At 39.5% G+C, this 19,636-nt stretch overlaps 1 protein-coding gene across 3 annotated transcripts in view; it reads right to left on the bottom strand.

Moving 5' to 3' along the window:
* Positions 1 to 19,636, bottom strand: part of RALY (RALY heterogeneous nuclear ribonucleoprotein) — a 316,313-nt gene that overhangs the window by 8,390 nt on the left and 288,287 nt on the right. For 2 of the 3 annotated variants that reach the window (XM_089680982.1, XM_089680985.1), the window contains 3 exons: positions 9,912 to 10,072; positions 8,752 to 8,865; positions 4,678 to 4,856 (listed from right to left, as the gene is read on the bottom strand). In XM_089680982.1, coding sequence (XP_089537108.1) covers positions 4,681 to 4,856; positions 8,752 to 8,865; positions 9,912 to 10,072 — 451 coding nt within the window. In that variant the 3' untranslated portion in view covers positions 4,678 to 4,680. The remainder of the gene's footprint in view (positions 1 to 4,677; positions 4,857 to 8,751; positions 8,866 to 9,911; positions 10,073 to 19,636) is intronic. The other variant, XM_089680983.1, reaches the window with a different exon arrangement.

Below are 19,636 nucleotides of genomic sequence, written 5' to 3'. Positions count from 1 at the left end.
CAATATATATGTAAAGTGCTGTGTAAATTGACGGCGCTATATAAGTACCTCAAATAATAATAATTAAAAATTAAAAGCTTGAAAGGAAAAAACCCTGATGCAGCCATCTCATCCAATGAGTGGTAAGCTACAATATATTACATTTTTTGAGTTTTGTTACACATAATTTTTCACATAATTCCGATGCTGTGACTTATCCCTTATTCGATAGCTCAATCCAAAGAGAGAGCCTGCCTGAAAGGCTGTGCTTGCTGTCTCTTTGGGTAATCCGTGGTGCTCTGGAAATTCTTTGTTGTGTATCACATGTTTATATGTATATTTGTAAAACAAGGATAGTGTGTGTGTGCACGATGTGTGTATATACTCATACAGTATATACTGTATATTAGTGACAAACAGCCAGGGACTGTCGTGCTTTTCTTAAGAGGCCACAGCTGTCTACAGTTGTATTATAATGTAGGACATCTCTGTGTTTATGAGAAAAATAACCAGTTCTGAAAGATCCCCAACATCTCATTAAAGAGAACCTCCCACGCCAAATAGCATCACATAGAGAACTTTTTCTCCGCTATGTGACAGTAAAATAAAGTTTGGTAAAATTAAGTTACATCAGGGCACTTAAACCCTTCACCCCCCAAAAAAAGTTAAGCCCAACAATAAATCATTGTGATATCATGTGACATACAAAAATTGGAGCTACCACCATTTTATTCTCCAGGGCCTCTGCTGTCAGAATATATATATATACATACATACATACATACATATGTATGTATATGTATATTTGGGGGTTTTAAATAATCTTAAGGCGTAAAATTTATTTTTTAAATGTGTGTAGAAAAAAAAATATGCAGAGACGGCTCTTGACAGTGAGAGGGTTAAGAGCAGTAAGCACTTTTTTTTTTTTTTTTTATTTAAGGAAAATTGTTTTTATTGTTTTGTACCACAGGATATAAACACCTCTATGTTTTTCTCTAGAATAAGTAGTCTGCATAATAATACACAAGTACTTATTTTTCAGTGCAGAGAAAAAAAAAACAGCCTACTTGTTTCTAACACAATGAGACTTCATTATGCCGAGTAAAACACACAATGAGGTTTCTTAGAAAATAATTATACTTGAAAAAATCTAAGTGTTATTGTTTCTAATGGAACAGAATGGGCTTTCACTGGAAGTAATCATACCATTTCTGTCAGCTGCAATCAGTATTTAGTGCACGTGTTTTATCCACACTGGTGACCGGACAAGGCTAAATAGGAGCTTGGCATGGAAAGACTCTACAGCCCTGTCATTTCCAGACAACACCGGCCTACATACTGTGCCTGGAATTCTAGACTCTAAAATATAAAACAAATTATTGTTTATGTATAAAATGTTTTTATAGTTTTTTTTATTTTTTCATTTTTAAATTTGTACTTTTTTATATCTTGAAGGTATTTTTTTTTAAGTGTGTTTAAAATATTAAACATTTTTGGGGGTTTTGAATAGAGTAGAGAGGGATTAGAACACCTATTAGTTTTTTTTTTATTGCTGTCTTTGGCTGACATGGAGATTTATCTATTTGGCCTGTTTTCCATTATGATGGAAAGTGAAAGTAAAAGAAAATCCCAAATTTTGGATAGATGTCAGAACAGTAATACAGGGGAAAGCTTTTAATAGGGACACTAGTTCTGGTGACACCCTAGGGTTCCCTCACTTTGGAGGGATTTCTTCTCCCTTCCTGTGTTGGCTATGGGGTAGGAATAGGAAGGAAATCTCCCCTATGGGACACAGATGACAAAGAAACTGACAGGGGTTATAACCCTCCCTTACTCCATCCAAAATAAAAATAAAAGTCTTACCTTTAGTTTCACTTTAAATGTAATGGTGACATAAATGCCTAGGATTTGTCTTTTTTATAATCTTTTTTATGATTTTTACCCAAAGACATTGTGCGATCCAGTCACCAGGGTCCTATCAACCAGCTCAGTAATGCTACCTTGTGTATACAGTGGTGTCACCATCTTTTAATGCAACAGTGAAAGGGTGTTTGAATATATATACAATGAGTGTACATAGTGTGAATTACTTAGTGTATAGTGGTGTTACCACCTTGGCTATGCAATGTGGAATGGGTGTTTGGATCTGGGCAGAATTACATAGTGTACAATGGTGTCACCACCTTGGCTATGCAATGTGGACTGGGTGTTTGGATCTGGACATGATTACATAGTGTACAATGGTGTCACCAAATTGGCTATGCAATGTGGAATGGGTGTTTTGATCTGGACATAATTACATAGTGTGCAATGGTGTCACCATCTTGGCTATGCAATGTGGAATGGGTGTTTCAATCTAGACATAATTAAATAGTGTACAATGGTGTCACCACCTTGGCTATGCAATGTGGAATGGGTGTTTGGATCTGGACATAATTACATAGTGTACAATGGTGTCACCACCTTGGCTATGCAATGTAGAATGGGTGTTTTGATCTGGACATAATTACATAGTGTACAATGGTGTCACGATCTTGGCTATGCAATGTGGAATGGGTGTTTGAATCTAGACATAATTACATAGTGTACAATGGTGTCACCACCTTGGCTATGCAATGTGGAATGGGTGTTTGGATCTGGACATAATTACATAGTGTACAATGGTGTCACCACCTTGGCTATGCAATGTGGAATGGGTGTTTCGATCTGGACAGAATTACATAGTGTGCAATGGTGTCACCATCTTGGCTATGCAATGTGGAATGGGTGTTTCACTCTAGACATAATTACATAGTGTACAATGGTGTCACCATCTTGGCTATGCAATGTGGACTGGGTGTTTGGATGTGGGCAGAATTACATAGTGTATAGTGGTGTCACCATCTTGGCTATGCAATGTGGAATGGGTGTTTCAATCTAGACATAATTACATAGTGTACAATGGTGTCACCATCTTGGCTATGCAATGTGGAATGGGTGTTTTGATCTGGACATAATTACATAGTGTACAATGGTGTCACCATCTTGGCTATGCAATGTGGAATGGGTGTTTGAATCTAGACATAATTACATAGTGTACAATGGTGTCACCACCTTGGCTATGCAATGTGGAATGGGTGTTTGGATCTGGACATAATTACATAGTGTACAATGGTGTCACTACCTTGGCTATGCAATGTGGAATGGGTGTTTGGATCTGGACATAATTACATAGTGTACAATTGTGTCACCACCTTGGCTATGCAATGTGGAATGGGTGTTTCGATCTGGACAGAATTACATAGTGTGCAATGGTGTCACCAACTTGACTATGCAATGTGGAATGGGTGTTTCACTCTAGACATAATTTCATAGTGTACAATGGTGTCACCATCTTGGCTATGCAATGTGGACTGGGTGTTTGGATGTGGGCAGAATTACATAGTGTATAGTGGTGTCACCATCTTGGCTATGCAGTGTGGAATGGGTGTTTCAATCTAGACATAATTACATAGTGTACAATGGTGTCATTACCTTGGCTATGCAATGTGGAATGGGTGTTTGGATCTGGACATAATTACATAGTGTACAATGGTGTCACCACCTTGGCTATGCAATGTAGAATGGGTGTTTTGATCTGGACATAATTACATAGTGTACAATGGTGTCACCATCTTGGCTATGCAATGTGGAATGGGTGTTTGAATCTAGACATAATTACATAGTGTACAATGGTGTCACCACCTTGGCTATGCAATGTGGAATGGGTGTTTGGATCTGGACATAATTACATAGTGTACAATGGTGTCACTACCTTGGCTATGCAATGTGGAATGGGTGTTTGGATCTGGACATAATTACATAGTGTACAATGGTGTCACCACCTTGGCTATGCAATGTGGAATGGGTGTTTCGATCTGGACAGAATTACATAGTGTGCAATGGTGTCACCAACTTGGCTATGCAATGTGGAATGGGTGTTTCACTCTAGACATAATTTCATAGTGTACAATGGTGTCACCATCTTGGCTATGCAATGTGGACTGGGTGTTTGGATGTGGGCAGAATTGCATAGTGTATAGTGGTGTCACCATCTTGGCTATGCAGTGTGGAATGGGTGCTTGGATCTGGACATAATTACATAGTGTACAATGGTGTCACCATCTTGGCTATGCAATGTGGACCGGGTGTTTGGATCTGGACATGATTACATAGTGTACAATGGTGTCACCAACTTGGCTATGCAATGTGGAATGGGGTGCTTGGATCTGGGCAGAATTACATAGTATATAGTGGTGTCACCATCTTGGCTATGCAATGTGGAAGGGATATTTGAATCTAGACAACATTACATATGGTCTGTCTGGTAACACGGTTCACACAAATGTACATCAACATGTGGAAACATTTTACTTTTATCTAACAAAAAAAGGCCTGCATTACTAAGACCTCTTTTTATTTTGGTGAAACTCAGGTTATCAGACTTTACATATCCACTAATTCTCACCTTGATTTTCTACCAGTCCTACACCGATTCTATGGGGAATTACAAAGCATTATTGGACTGCAGTCTGGAAGTACAGTTGTTACTGAATCTCTAGGCTTGTCTATGTACACTGACAGCAAGGTTCCCTATGCGAATCAACAGGCAAAGGCAGCCAAAGTCTTCTTATGCTGTGTAGGAAAGGAAACCTAGAAGTAGAATGAAGGGGAACCTACATTTCATACTAGATCATCCGTGCAGTCATCCTGTGCAAGATCGTCTCCATCATCTCCATTTAGGGGTTCATCTGTGACTGTGTCTCCAGCTTCTGATGTGCTGTCGTCCTGGGAGAATTCGCTTCGGCTGCAGTCAGACTTCTTCCTTGATGTGATGGCTGGAGAAAGGAGGAAGACATCTGGGAACAGTCACATCAATGAATGTTGGGTAGTTCTGTACATGACACATGGGATGAAGACCCTCCTACAGTAATGGTTCCCCCGAGCAGCTGTACAAGCTCCCTATGTACCATACAATGCTGAATGCCTTTTGTCATGGAACTTCATTGTAAATCCAAATATCCAAATATTCTTCTCTTTACTTATACATGTAAAAGGTCAGCAACAATGGTAGTTTGATTGAAACCTCAAGCTTCACATGTCAAAAGCATCTGGACACCAAGACAGGTAAAGCTCTTCCCTGGGTTCAGAACAGTTAAGACCTCCCATGGAATTAAAACTTGACCTAATCCATCCAATATAGAGAAATAGGACTTGCATTAACCGCTTTCAGTCAGGACACTTTCACCCCCTTCCTGTCCAGGCCAATTTTCAGCTTTCAGCACTATCACACTTTGAATGTCAATTGCACGGTCATGCAACACTGTACCCATATGAATTTTTGAGACAGATAACACTTTATTTTGGTGGTATTTATTCATCACTGGGATTTTTATTTTTTTTTGCTATATAAATGAAAAAGTCCAAAAATTTTGAAAAAAAAATGTTTTTCTTACAACATTTTGCAAATAAATAATCTTTCTTCATAAATCTTGGCCAAAATTTATTCTGTCATCTTTTTAGCAAAAAAAAAAAAAAACCCAAATTAGTTTATAACCAAAAATTATAATTGTTAAAAATTTTTTACATTTTTTAAATTTTTTTTATATTATTTATGTTTTTATTTTTTTTTTACTTACTGTCACCCTAGCAGTACAGTGTCACCATAGTGTCACCATAGTGACACTGTACTACTTGTGGGGGGTGATGACATTTTTTTTTTTTTTACACGGATTGCTTTTACACCCGGAAAGGCTGTAAAAGCAATAATTTCTTCTTCTCTCTGGCTGCAATCCTGCAGCCATTGAGAAATACTGTGAGAGCTGTGATTGGTCACAGCTTGTCACATGGTACAAGGCTGTTGTGAATAGCCTTGTACCATGTGATCTCTGTGATCATTCATTTGACATCTTGCTTATTACTATTCATGTAATCACTGATTGGCCAATCAGTGATCACATGATCGGGACCTCACACAGAGGTCCCATACAGTGATCGGTGTTCCCAGGGAGTGCGCACAGCTTGAAAATGCGGGCGCCGTTTATGAACGGCAACCCGCTCCTGCACTGTTTCCGTCCAGCCGTTTATGTACATGGGCCGGATGGGAAGTGGTTAAATTGCTCCTCAAATTTGGTAACATCAATAAAGAAATGCAATACCACCAAAATAAAGTTTTATCTGTCTCAAAAAAATGCTAAAAAATTCATATGGGGACAGTGTTGCATGACCGTGCAATTGTCATTCAAAGTGTGATAGCGCTGAAAGCTGAAAATTGTCCTGGACAGGAAGGGGGTGAAAGTGTCCGGACTGGAAGTGGTTAAAGGGAACCGGCTGAGAATAGGCGTGTCTAAGAACACGAATCTCCACTCTGAAAACACAACTTTGGCCAATTGATATTTTTTTTATCGTTTTGAACAATATGGACATTCATCAAGATTTCTTGCGGTTTCATTTATCCATTGAAGATGTGTGGTCAGCAGAACGGGAAGCGCACAAAATCTCTAACAGGAGAATACACAGTAATACATTATATTTTAAAGTAGATTAAGATCCTCTGCTACAGATCTTACTTCCCATTTGGTCACCAAAACAAGACAAGAGATAAAGTCTTCTAAAAGAAACATGAAAATGAAAAAAATGAATCCGGAGTAATCCTGACAAAACTGTTTTTTAAAATGATATTTCTGAGCATCTTTTATCAGCTCTGAGCTTATTCAGGATCTAGGACCGCTTTATACCTTGAATCTACGTCTCTGGCAGGAAGCGAATACAAGTAAATAATCAAAATTCATCTCGGAGAGCTAAGCTTTGCTTTAATAACAATTCAAGTGTGGAGATTTTGATCATTACAAATTCTTGGTCACTGGTTGTCTTTAGGAAGCCAGATCCTAACTGGGCCCACCCGTTTCACACAATGTAGTCTTTTTACATGATCTGTCAACAATGACTAGATGAGGAGTTCAGACCCCGGCAAGAAATGTCAGCAAGGCCAAGCTGCAGTCACAATCCATTTTGTTACCCATGCCCTTATGTCCTTAAGGCTCCATTCACATCTCAGCATAGCGTTTTTCACGTGATTTTGTGAGCATATTTTACCGCTTTTTTTGTATCTTCATATACCGTTTTTAGCTGTTTTTGAGCTTTGGCTTTTTTTTTTATTAGCCAATAGAGAAAAATATCATCTGTTGCAACATTTGTTGCTAGGTTTTTCTGCTTCAGCTTTTTATTATTATTAGTTTATTATTATTTTGTTTTTTGTTAGGGTAAAGGGTTAGAGTTAAGGTTAGGTTAGGGTTAGGATTAGGGGTTAGGGTTTGAGTTGGGGTTAGTATTTTATTTATTATTTTCTTATTACTTATTTATTTATTGTTAGGATTAGGATAATAATAATAATAATAATAATAATAATAATAAATTAATAAATAAATGTAAAATACACAAGTAAATAAAAATAATCATAAATAAATACTTTGTCATAATAAATAACTAATACTTAACCCCTAACCTTAACCCCCCAACACTTAAAAAATACATTAAACAAATTATTATTATTATTAATAACAATAATAATAATAAATTAAACCCGAACAAAAAATACATTATTATTAATGATAATAATAATAATAAAAAACATGAATAAATGTAAAATAGATACAAAATAAATAAAAATAATCATAAATAAATACTTGTAATAATAATTAACCCATAACCTTAACCCCTAAAACCTAAAAAAAATTTAAATAATAATGTATTGTTGCTGTATTGTCTCCCGTTATATTGTAAAGCGCTGAGCAAACTGTTGGCGCTATATAAATCCTGTATAATAATAATAACAGCAATTTATTATTATTATTGATAATGTATTTTTTGTTCGGGAGTTTATTATTTATTATTTAGCGCCGTCAATTTATGCAGCGCTTTACATATATATTGTACATTCACATCAGTCCCTAACCCTCAAGGGGTGTACAATCTAAGGTCCCTAACTCACATTCATACATACACATACTAGGGCCAATTTAGACAGGAGCCAATTAACCGACCAACATGTCTTTGGAGTGTGGGAGGAAACCGGAGTACATGGAGGAAACCCACGCAGGTACAGGGAGAACATACAAACTCCAGGCAGGTGGTGCTGTGGCTGGGATTCGAACCAACGACCTTAGTACTGTCAGGCAGAGGTGCTAACCATTATTATTATTATTATTATTAATAATAATTATAATAATAATAGTTTATTTCATTTTTTTAAGGTTAGGGGTTAATTATTATTTACTTAATATTTATTTACCATGATTTTTTATATATATGTGTATTTATTTTACATTTATTTACTCATATATTATTACTATTTTTTTTAATTTTTTCATTTGAGCAGAAAATCACGCAAATGTTAAGACATGCAGAAATGCACAAAAACGTGCAGATTGCACGTTTCTATTCTCTTCTGTGGGAATAAAACTGCACCAATTCCGCTTCAGGCGACTTGGAGTGGAGATGTGAACCATCTCCATAAAGTCATATTGATTTTATATCCCTGAGCGTTTTGGAGCTTCGCGGTACAACATGTTCAGGTGTGAATGGGACCTAAGGGATGTGTGACATCAGAGATACAGAACATTTTAGCGTTTGCCCAAGCCTCACCCTATATTTCTCCAAGTATCATGTTATGGGACCTAATAATCAGGTCTTTGAGCCGAACATTTTCATGTAAAACAATGGCTTTGTGCTAAACCCCATTCTTCATCAACTAACCTGCACATGACTTCTGTTCATCTGTTATCTGCTCCAACCTTCCCAGCAGAGCATCGATGTTTGTCTTGATCTGTGTCAGCTCTGACTTAATGGTCTGAATCTCGTTGCTTCTTACTACAGAGAAAAGAAAACTCTCATCATTATCATTTACCAAAACTAGACACCCCTTTCCTTTAGATCAGCGATCTCCAAACTGCAGCCCTTAGGGCACCATTCCTCCTACTGGCACCAACAAGGAGGCACAATTCCTTCGAATGACACCAACATTGGGGAACCATTCCTCTTACTGACACCAACAATGGGTCATTTTTTTCTTCCACTGACGTCAGTGATAGAGCACTATTGTTCCCACTGACACCAACAATGGCGCATTTTTTCTTCCACTGACACCAGTGATAGAGCTCTATTGTTCCAACTGACAGCGACAATGGGGCATTTTTTTCTTCCACTGACGCAAGTGATAGAGCACTATTGTTCCCACTGACACCGACAATGGGGCATTTTTTTCTTCCACTGACGCCAGTGATGGAGCACTATTGCTCCCACTGACACCAACAATTGGGCATGTTTTCTTCCACTGACACCAATAATGGAGCACTATTGCTCCCACTGACACCAACAATGGGACATTTTTTCTTTCACTGACACCAGTAATAGAGCACTACTGTTCCCACTAGCACCAAAAATGGGGCATTTGTTCTTCCACCGACGCCAGTAATGGATCACTATTGTTCCCACTGACTCCAATGGGACATGTTTTCTTCCACTGACACCGCTGATGGGGCACTATTTCTCCCACTGACACCAACAATGGAGCATTTTTTCTTCCACTGACACCATTGGTGGGGCAATATTGCTTCCACAGACACCAGCAATGGGGTATAACAATAATGTAAACAATTATTCCCCCCACTGATACGAATGATGGGACAATATTCCTCCCACTAATACCAAGCGTGGGGAACTATTCCTCCATCTACTATCTACAGGCACTATGTCATTTTTTTTTACCCACACTGATCACCAAGCCTGAGACATTGTTTACTCCCACTGAAGTTGGGGCATTTTTTTTACTCCCATCAGCCACACCGACCCCCCCCCCCACCCCTAAAGTCTGAAGGACAGTACACTTTCTTTCCCAGAACTGCAATGGCACTTACATCTTAACTTGGCTGCACTCCCTGTGATGGCTGCCGATCTTGCAAGTAGCTTGACTGGAAGAGCTGATTTTACTCGTCGTACCAGAGGGACCGTCACACGTGGGCGTTTTACTGGAACTGCTCGAGGAGCCGGTGACACTCTTCCTCGATACTCGAACAGCCTAGGTAGATGGAGAGAAAAAGGTCAGCTGTCACAAGGCCCCATACATCTGGTATGTTTTATGAGATACCAAAAGCCCCATTGTATCAAAGGTTTTTTTTTTAAAGTAGAAGTCTGGAGCTTTTCTTAGGGTTTATTATTTTAAAAAAGAATTGCTGTGTGAATATCTGAAGCTTTCGCAAAGCTGTCCCGAATAATCCTTGTAATTTTCCTAATATAAGTACCTGAAATAAATAAATAAATAATATGTTTATTTCCTACAATCGTCGGCTCCATCTAGTGGCCATGATGCAGTATTTTGCTGACATACCTCAATCAAGAAAATAATGCATTATGGCCACTAGATGGAGCTGATGATCGTACAAAATACACAAAGTTATGGGGAGTATCAATAATGGCTGTGTCAATGCTTCGGATGTTTGCACAAATTATTTTTCTTTTTTTAATAAATAGACCCCCAAAAGCAGATGTAAACCCTAATTGACCATAGACCCTGCCTATGTAATGTGAGTAGCAATGAACTCCTGTAATGTCCATTAGATGTTTGTGTGACAGGATGACAACGTAGGATAGCAATTAGGAAACAGAGAGGGAGAGTTGTCACCCCATAATAGGAAGTGCCTGAACAAGGACCTTCATGGCAGGATAAACACACAAACAAATATTCTGTAAAAAAAAAAAAAAAAAAAATATATATATATATATATATATACATACAAATACTTGGTTTACATTCCGAAAGATGTGCAATATATGCACAAATATTCTGTTAAGAATTTTTTTTTAAAATAAATATATATATATAAATGTAGATATATAGGTAGATATAGATTGTAATAAAAGTACCTGAAATAAATAAATAAATAATATGTTTATTTCCTACAATCGTCGGCTCCATCTAGTGGCCATGATGCCGTATTTTGCTGACATACCTCCATGAAGAAAATAATGCATTATGGCCACTAGATGGAGCTGATGATCGTACAAAATACACAAAGTTATGGGGAGTATAAATAATCTTCTTTTTTTTAATAAATAGACCCCCAAAAGCAGATGTAAACCCTAATTGACCATAGACCCTGCCTATGTAATGTGAGTAGCAATGAACTCCTGTAATGTCCATTAGAAGTTTGTGTTACAGGATGACAACGCAGGATAGCAATTAGGAAACAGAGAGGGAGAGTTATCACCCCATAATAGGAAGTGCCTGAACAAAGACCTTCATGGCAGGATCACCAGGTATTATTTAAAAATTATTATTATTATTCATTAAAAGCTGCAGATTAAAAAAAAATATTGAAAATTACTTTTGAAATTACATTAACATAACGACAGTTGGAAGAATACGTTTATTGTTTGGGTTTACATATTGACATACATTAAGGAGAAATTCCAGGCAAATGCCTAAATAAAGTAAATAATTTAAAGTTATATCTATATTATTATTATTATACAGGATTTATATGGCGCCAACAGTTTGCTCAGCACTTTACAATATAAAGGGAGACAATACAGCAACAATACAGTTCACTACAAGAGGGATAGGAGGGCCTGATCCTTGGAGCTTACAATCTATATCTACCTATATATCTATCTACATTTATATATATATATTTATTTTAAAAAAAATTTTTAACAGAATATTTGGGGATATATTGCAAATCTTTCGGAATGTAAACCAAGTATTTGTGTGTGTGTGTATATATATATATATATATATATATATACATATATATATGTATGTATATATATGTATGTATATATATGTATATATATATATATATATATATATATATATATATATGTATATGTATATATATATATATATATATATATATATATATATATATATATATTTATATTTTTTTTTTTTACAGAATTTTTGTTTGTGTGTTTATATATATATATATATATATATATATATATATATACACATACATACATACACAAGTACTCTGTTTCAATTCCACAGGATTTGCAATTTTGTGATTTTTCACACCGCACAGCCACATGGGTGACACATGTAATTCATAATTAAGCAACTCCTTTCCTAGGCTCAGCATTTCACTTTCATATTTCTCCTCTAAACTTCCAGATACTGAATCGGAATCCTCAACTTCATCCAATGACCGAGGTGCTGACCTAGGATGCAGCCATGGTAAACCAGAATGTAGCAGAGGGATCCTAATGATTGGTAGAGGTACAGTCTGTGTATCACAAGAAAAGCTGGACATAATAAATCAATATTGTAAATCCTGGGCCCTGTGCAAGTCTTGGCTGTGTTTACAAATTATAAATAAAGTGCAGCGCTAAAAATAAAATTGACATAAAACCAAATACATATATAAGTGTCACAATAGGTAAATGTGATTAAAAATAGTCCCAGCAAAGGTGACTTGGAGTAAAAGTGCACACTAACCAGATGTGCACATTAAAAGTGCAGTGTAGAGATCATAAAGCTCATGGGGTAATCATCAGAATGAAATGGTGTTCCCTTGGTCAGAGAAGATCCCCGGTGCAGAGCTGGACAGGAAGAAATCCACTTGATAACAGGAAAAGAACGAACGTTGATCCACCAGAAGAGCACGACTCCTCCACTAGGCAAAAAACGGTGGATCAACGTTCGTTCTTTTCCTGTTATCAAGTGGATTTTTGTTGGTTATCCTATGTGCCTAGCTGCTTGAACTTTTAAAGCGATCACTTATTTCTTTATGTATATTTGTGTTTACAAATGTCTGACAACAGATCAGCACCCTCCTGCTGCCTTTTAACTTGTGACTGATTACAAAGTTACAATGTACAGTCTGATCACTGTGTGTAAGTAGAGTAAGGAATTGCTTCCTCCTGTCTGCAGCTGACTCATGATATAATTACAGCCTAGGCAAAATCACTGATTGAAATTCAAAGATGAAGGTGAAGGTTTTTCGGAAAAAAAAAAGGATACTGTTGCTGTATATTATGACACTATTATTATTATTATAGTACAGGATTTATATAGCACCAACAGTTTGTACAGTTTGTACGGTGCTTTACAAAATAAAAGGGAGGCAGTACAGTTAAAATACAATTCAAAATAGAAGGATAGGAGAGCTCGGCTTGTGAGAGCTTACAATCTCACAGCTCAGGAATTTATTCATGCAGACTTAAAAAGTTACTAAAAGATCTATTTTTATACCGAATACTTCTACTACTAATAATAATACATGTCTTTTTTTATTACAACAATTGTGATGGTAATATTTAAAAATGTTTCGTTACAATAATAACTGCCATTTCCCCTATCTCATTTTATTCATTGTCATAACCAGCAGGGGGCGCTATGACTCTATACAACATTGTACACGTTGCACACACTCCTTTCATCATGCTGCTGTGGATGCAATCACTTAGAGCTATTCTTTTCTAATAAAAGCATTCTTTGTTGTCTGTGTGCCTTCAGTAGTATCGTTTTTAATAATAGCGGTTAAGGTTTTTAGGCCCTTTTCCATTTTTTTTTTTTTAGGCAGCGGCTTTAGTAATTTGTAAAGGGTTGTCGGTCTTCAATTTTTCACTTAACCCATTTGTGTATATCACAAAAGAAATGATGCGTGTGTTCCTTCTCTTTTTTCAGTTTGTATAGAATTGTGCAGTTTGCCTCCCGTCTATATAAAAACCAACAAAATATAAACTACATGACCTGCTGTTGAGCATTCAGAGCGGAAAAGCAAAAAAGTGATATAAATCCTGTATAATAATAATATAATAAAAGCTAGCTACTTATGTATAGGGTAAAAGAAAGTTGTTTATTGCCGCTGCTCCGGGACATGGCACAAAGCTGCTCTCTGGATACAAAGGAACCTTATACATAGCGGAGCTGAACAACACCACAAAGAGCTGCTTGAACCTGTCCACTTGTAGCTAAAAATTGCTGAAAAGACCTAGGAGGGAAAAAAGCAGTATATCTAGTATAGGACCCATAACGTGCATAGACAAGCCAGTGGGCCGAAAATGGCTGAAGGTCTTAAGAGCGTCATAAAAATAAAAAAGAACTGCTGATCGAGAAGAAATCTTGAGTGGAGAACACTATATTCTGTTTTTCCTTGTGTGATAAAGTCTGGTAGATACACTATATTGCCAAAAGTATTGGTCGGCCTGCCTTTACACGCACATGAACTTTAATGGCATCCCAGCCTTAGGCTACGTTCACACTAGCCTTGTGTGCAGGCGGCAGAGAGGCGTTTGGGAAGCGTTTTTACCGCTTCCCAAACGCCTCTGCCAATTCTGCACATTACAGCACATGGTGCTGTTCTAACGGGAGCGTTTGCGTCGCGTTGCGTCGCGGCAAAACGGACGCCTCTGGACGAGTCAGGAGGCTTTGAAGCCTCCTATTCTCGTCTATGGTGCCGCTCCGCAAACGCCCGGCCGGCGTTTGCGGTGCGGTTGCGACGCGGTTGCGGGGCATTTGCGGAGTGGTAACACCACTCAAACTGCATTATAGGCGTTTGTGGGGCGTTATTAACGCTCGGCAAATGCCTAGCAACCGCCGCTAAACCGCGCATGCGGCGTTTGCGGAGCGTTTGCCGAGCGTTAAAAAACGCTCCGCAAACGCCGGACCAACGCTTGCCAAACGCTATAGGGGCGTTTGGCAAGCGTTGGCAAAACAGCCTAGTGTGAACGAGCCCTTAGTCCGTAGGGTTCAATATTGAGTTGGCCCCGCCCTTTGCAGCTATAACAGCTTCAACTCTTCTGGGAAGGCCGTCCACAAGGTTTAGGAGAGTGTCTATGGGAAGGTTTGACCATTCTTCCAGAAGCACATTTGTGAGATCAGGCACTGATGTTGGATGAGAAGGTCTGGCTCGCAGTCTCCGCTCTAATCTATCTCAAAGGTGTTCTATCTGGTTGAGGTCAGTCAAGTTCCTCCACCCCAAACTCGCTCATCCATATCTTTATGGACCTTGCTTTGTGCACTGGTGCGCAGTCATGTTGGAGCAGGAAGGGGCCATCCCCAAACTCTTCCCACAAAGTTGGGAGCATGAAATTGTCCAAAATGTCTTAGGAGACTGACGCCTTTAGAGTTCCCTTCACTGGAACTAGGGGGCCAAGCCCAACCCCTGAAAAACAACTCCACACCATAATCCCCCTCCACCAAACTTTACACTTGGCACAATGCAGTCAGGGAAGTACCGTTCTCCTTGCAACTGCCAAACCCAGATATGCCCATCGGATTGCCAGACAGAGAAGCATGATTCGTCACTCCAGAGAACACGTCTCCACTGCTCTAGAGTCCAGTGGTGGCATGTCTTACGCCACTGCACCCGGTTGTTTGCATTGCGCGTGGTGATGTAAGGCTTGGATGCAGCTGGTCGGCCATGGAAACCCATGTTTGACCATTCTTCCAGGAGGCCTGGCTCGCAGTCTCCACTCTAATTCATCCCAAAGGTGCTCTATGAGGTTGAGGTCAGGACTCTGTGCAGGCCAGTCAAGTTCCTCCACTCCAAACTCACTCATCCATGTCTTTATGGACCTTGCTTTGTGCACTGGTGCGCAGTCATGTTGGAGCAGGAAGGGGCCATCCCCAAACTGTTCCCACAAAATGTCTTGATATGCTGACCCCTTAAGAGTTCCCTTCACTGAAACTAAGGGGCCAAGCCCAACCCCTGAAAAACAACCCTACACCATAATCCCCCCTCCACCAAACACTTGGCACAGTGCAGTCAGGCAAGTACCGTTCTCCTGGCAACCGCCAAACCCAAACATGTCCATTAGATTGCCAGACAGAAAAGCATGATTCTGCACTGTAGAGAATACATTTCCACTGCTCTAGAGTCCAGTGGCGGCGTGCTTTACACCACTGCATCTGACGCTTTGCATTGCATTTGATGATGTAAGGCTTGGATGCAGCTGCACTGCCATGGAATCCCATTCCATGAAGCTCTCTATGCACTGTTGTTGTGCTAATCTGAAGGCCACACCGAGTGTGGAGGTCTTTAGTTATTGACTCAGCAGAAAGTTGGTGACTTCTCCGCACTGTGCACTTCAGCATGCGCTGACCCCGCTCTGTCATTTTACGTGGCCTACCACTTGGTGGCTGAGTAGCTGTTGTTCCCAGTTGTTTCCACTTTGTTATAATCCCACTAACAGTTGAGCGTGGAATATTTAGCAAGGAAATGTCACTAATGGAGTTATTGCACAGATGGCAACCTATCACGGTATCACACTTGAATTCACTGAGCTCCTGAGAGCGACCCATTCTTTCACCAATGTTTGTAGAAGCAGTCTGCATGCCTAGGTGCTTGATTTTATGTATCTGTAGCCATGGAGGTGATTGAAACACCTGAATCCAATGATTTGGAGGGCTGGCCCAATACTTTTGGCAATATAATGTATGTGATAGCGCTGGACCGAAAAGAATGAAAATTAGTTTTGTAGGGTAGGGGCACAGAGGTGTCTGGCGTAGTCCCCATATTGGCCACTAGATATTATCATATTTAACCATTTTGCATTTGCATGTTTAAAAAAAATCATTTTAGGCAATTATATATTTTCTGAAAACAAACACCCTAGAGAATAAAATACGGGTAGTTCCAATTTTTTATGTCACACGATATTATTGCAGAGGTCTAGGAAATGCAAAATTTCAGTAAAAATCACACTAAAATGCATTTTAGGGCAAACAAACGCAATACATTACCCAACTTTTTGATAAAATATAAAAGATGAGGTTGTGCCGAGTAAGTAGATACCCAACATGCCAAACCTTAAATCTGTGTGCGACTATGAAATGGCAACAAACTTCAGTACCCTATATTTATTATAGGTGACGTTTCAAAAGCATCTATAGGCCATCAGTTTAGCATTGCGGAGGAGGTCTGATGATAGAATGATTGCTCTCACTCCAGCGTGTGCGGCGATGTGCAACACGTATATTGCGGTCAGCGTTTTCACCCGTAGGTGCCCTGTTTGTGTTGCGTTCGTACGTGCATATACTGTATGTGGGGGGCTCAACATTTTTTTGAGGGGGATGTTATGTGTTTGGGTGTAACTTTATTTTTTTACAAAATGGGATGGGCAAGCGGAGCCTGGTTACATGGCGGGAGTGAACCCGCGGGGCGCAGCAGTTTTTCAAACACAATTTTTGGAAAAAAATACACTTTATTAAATTTAATTGCACAAAAACACAAAATAATACCAATTTTTTGTAACAGATAAAAGATGATGTTATGCTGAGTAAATAGATACCAAACATGTCATGCTTTAAAAATACATACATCCGTGGAACAGCACCAAACTACAGTACTAAGGCTAGGTTCAAATATGTGCGGGTGGTGCCGCTGCGGATCTGATCAAAATCTGTGCACCCGCACAGATGAATGTGGACCCGCAGGCAATTCTAATGGCACGCTGCCCGAACTGGAATTCGCAACTGTACTGGGAAGCAAGGCTCCCGTGCGGGCTGCGTTTTCATAAGAAGTGCAGGGACTTCTTCCCTGTGTGTCCCTGGGCACAGGAGTCCATTCAAATGAATGAAATGAAATTGTTTTGTAGCAGCTGACTTTTATTTTTTTACAGTGTGAGTGGAACTCCGCTTTAAGGGGTTAATCATTAGAATTGGGCTTGATGTTCATGTGATCGGTGAACATACGAAGGGTAAGGGCGTTCGACAGGCTGTTCTTCCTGACAGCACATTGTGATTGGCCAAAGCAATGCACCTGAGCACAGCTCAGATGCAATGCTTTGGCCAATCACAGCACATGTTGACGTCTCTGGGTAACCCTGTCGTTAGATATTTAAGAACTGTCAGGCCGGCACAGCTGTCAATCAGCAAGGAGCCAGTGTCGAGAGCGGAAAGTTTTTCTTTTTTTGATTCGATCTCCTTCGAGGGAATTTTTTTTATTTTTGTTTTTAATAAAGGACTTGTCAAAGACTGTCTACTGTCATTTTTTACACTACGCTTTTTTTTGTGTGAATGGGTAACGGTACCATGTACCCCATACACATTCATATGGGGGGGGGGGAACAGGATCTGGGGAACTCCTTGTTAAAGGGGGCTTCCAGATTCCGATAAGCCCTCCATCCGCAGAACCCCACAACCACTGGCCGCGGTTATGGGGAATAGGCTCTTGTCCTCATCAACATGGGGACAATGTGCTTTGGTGTTGAGGGCATGTGGCCTGGTATAGTTCAGGAGGGCATGGTGCGAGCGAGCATCCCCCCTCTTCCTCACTTGCCGGGCTACATGCTTGGATAAGGGTCTGTTATGGATTTTGGGTGGGACCCTCACACCATCTTTTACATTTTTTTTTAATTACCGGCAATTCTTTTTTCATTCAGCCGTCAGTGGGGCTAAAACATGAAGGAATGTTTTCACTAATAAAATACTGCATGACTTCATAATATAACTCATGCGGTAATTTAGCCACTGTGCGGTATCTTACTACATGCTCAGATGTGGTAAGATACCGCTTAGTTCCAAGTTCGTGGTCAAACTTTCATTAGGTTCGAATGTTCGACCGCTAACCGAACAGGGGGGTGTCCGGCCCATCGCTATTAGTCATTGTGCAAAAAGGATGTTTAATACTGTCTTTACTGTCTTCTCTGATCCTCCCCTTCTTCTACTGTTCCTGACTCATCTCCTGATAGAACAGAGCCTTGCGGCAAGCGACACATGCTCAGTTTGGTGTGTATTGCTCAAGAGTTCTTGGGAGAGTGCATGTGATCAGCACAGGGCCAATCAGCGCTGTCCAGACAGAGGGTCAGGGGTTATGCAGCCTCATAGGACAGTCAGAGCAGAATGAAAACTCTACCAAAAAGCTTTAACCAGTGGTCTGCTGGACACTGATAGAAGCCACAAGACTGCTCTAACTGCTGATGAGAAAAGGTATTTAGCAGTTTATATTTACTAAAATAATTGCATTTCCATGTTGTGTGTACTGTGGCATACTGGATATAGTGAATGCAGGGTCCTGGGTCTAGTAGCACTTTAACTCACATGCATTAACACGCGTTATAGCACACATTAACCCACATTGCGTTAAGGCTGTCCATTCATTATGAATAGGGTTCCAACGTACCACAAGGGGTGAACACGCACCTTTTATTTTCCTTTTAAATCTACATAGGCGACAGTTTAAATGTCTTTACAGGTTACAAGTTTAGAGTTACACAGGAGGTCTGGGGCTCTCGTTCTGACATGCATGATGATACCTCACGCGTGTGGAAGGATCACTCTTTACAAATGCATGTGCGTACGCATTTGCGCATAAGCACAGGAGGATGGGAATGCTTTACATTTTTCTGTTTTTGTTATTCAGGATTTTACGTCTATGTGTGAAATAAAAGGACGTACTGTATTTTAAAAGTTCCTACCAAGATGCCAGCTCTTTTTGAGATATTTTATACTGGACGGCCTACAGAGGCATGAGTTAGAGCACCAGTGACTCTTGTTTGATATTGGGTGTAGGGTTGAGCGCAGCTTTCTTTTAGAACTCCTTCTTGGGTAAGAGGACTCTAATTCAATAGTCTGGCAGGCATCTCCTTATGAAGTTGGTCATGGGAACCAGAGCAAGGACCAAGAAATGCAAAGATA

This window comes from Staurois parvus, unplaced genomic scaffold (genome assembly GCF_062004578.1).
Source record: "Staurois parvus isolate SC_StPar_1 unplaced genomic scaffold, SC_StPar_1.0 ptg000255l, whole genome shotgun sequence".
In the NCBI taxonomy this organism is placed as follows: Eukaryota; Metazoa; Chordata; class Amphibia; order Anura; family Ranidae; genus Staurois; species Staurois parvus.
This window is presented reverse-complemented; position numbering and strand designations above follow the sequence as displayed.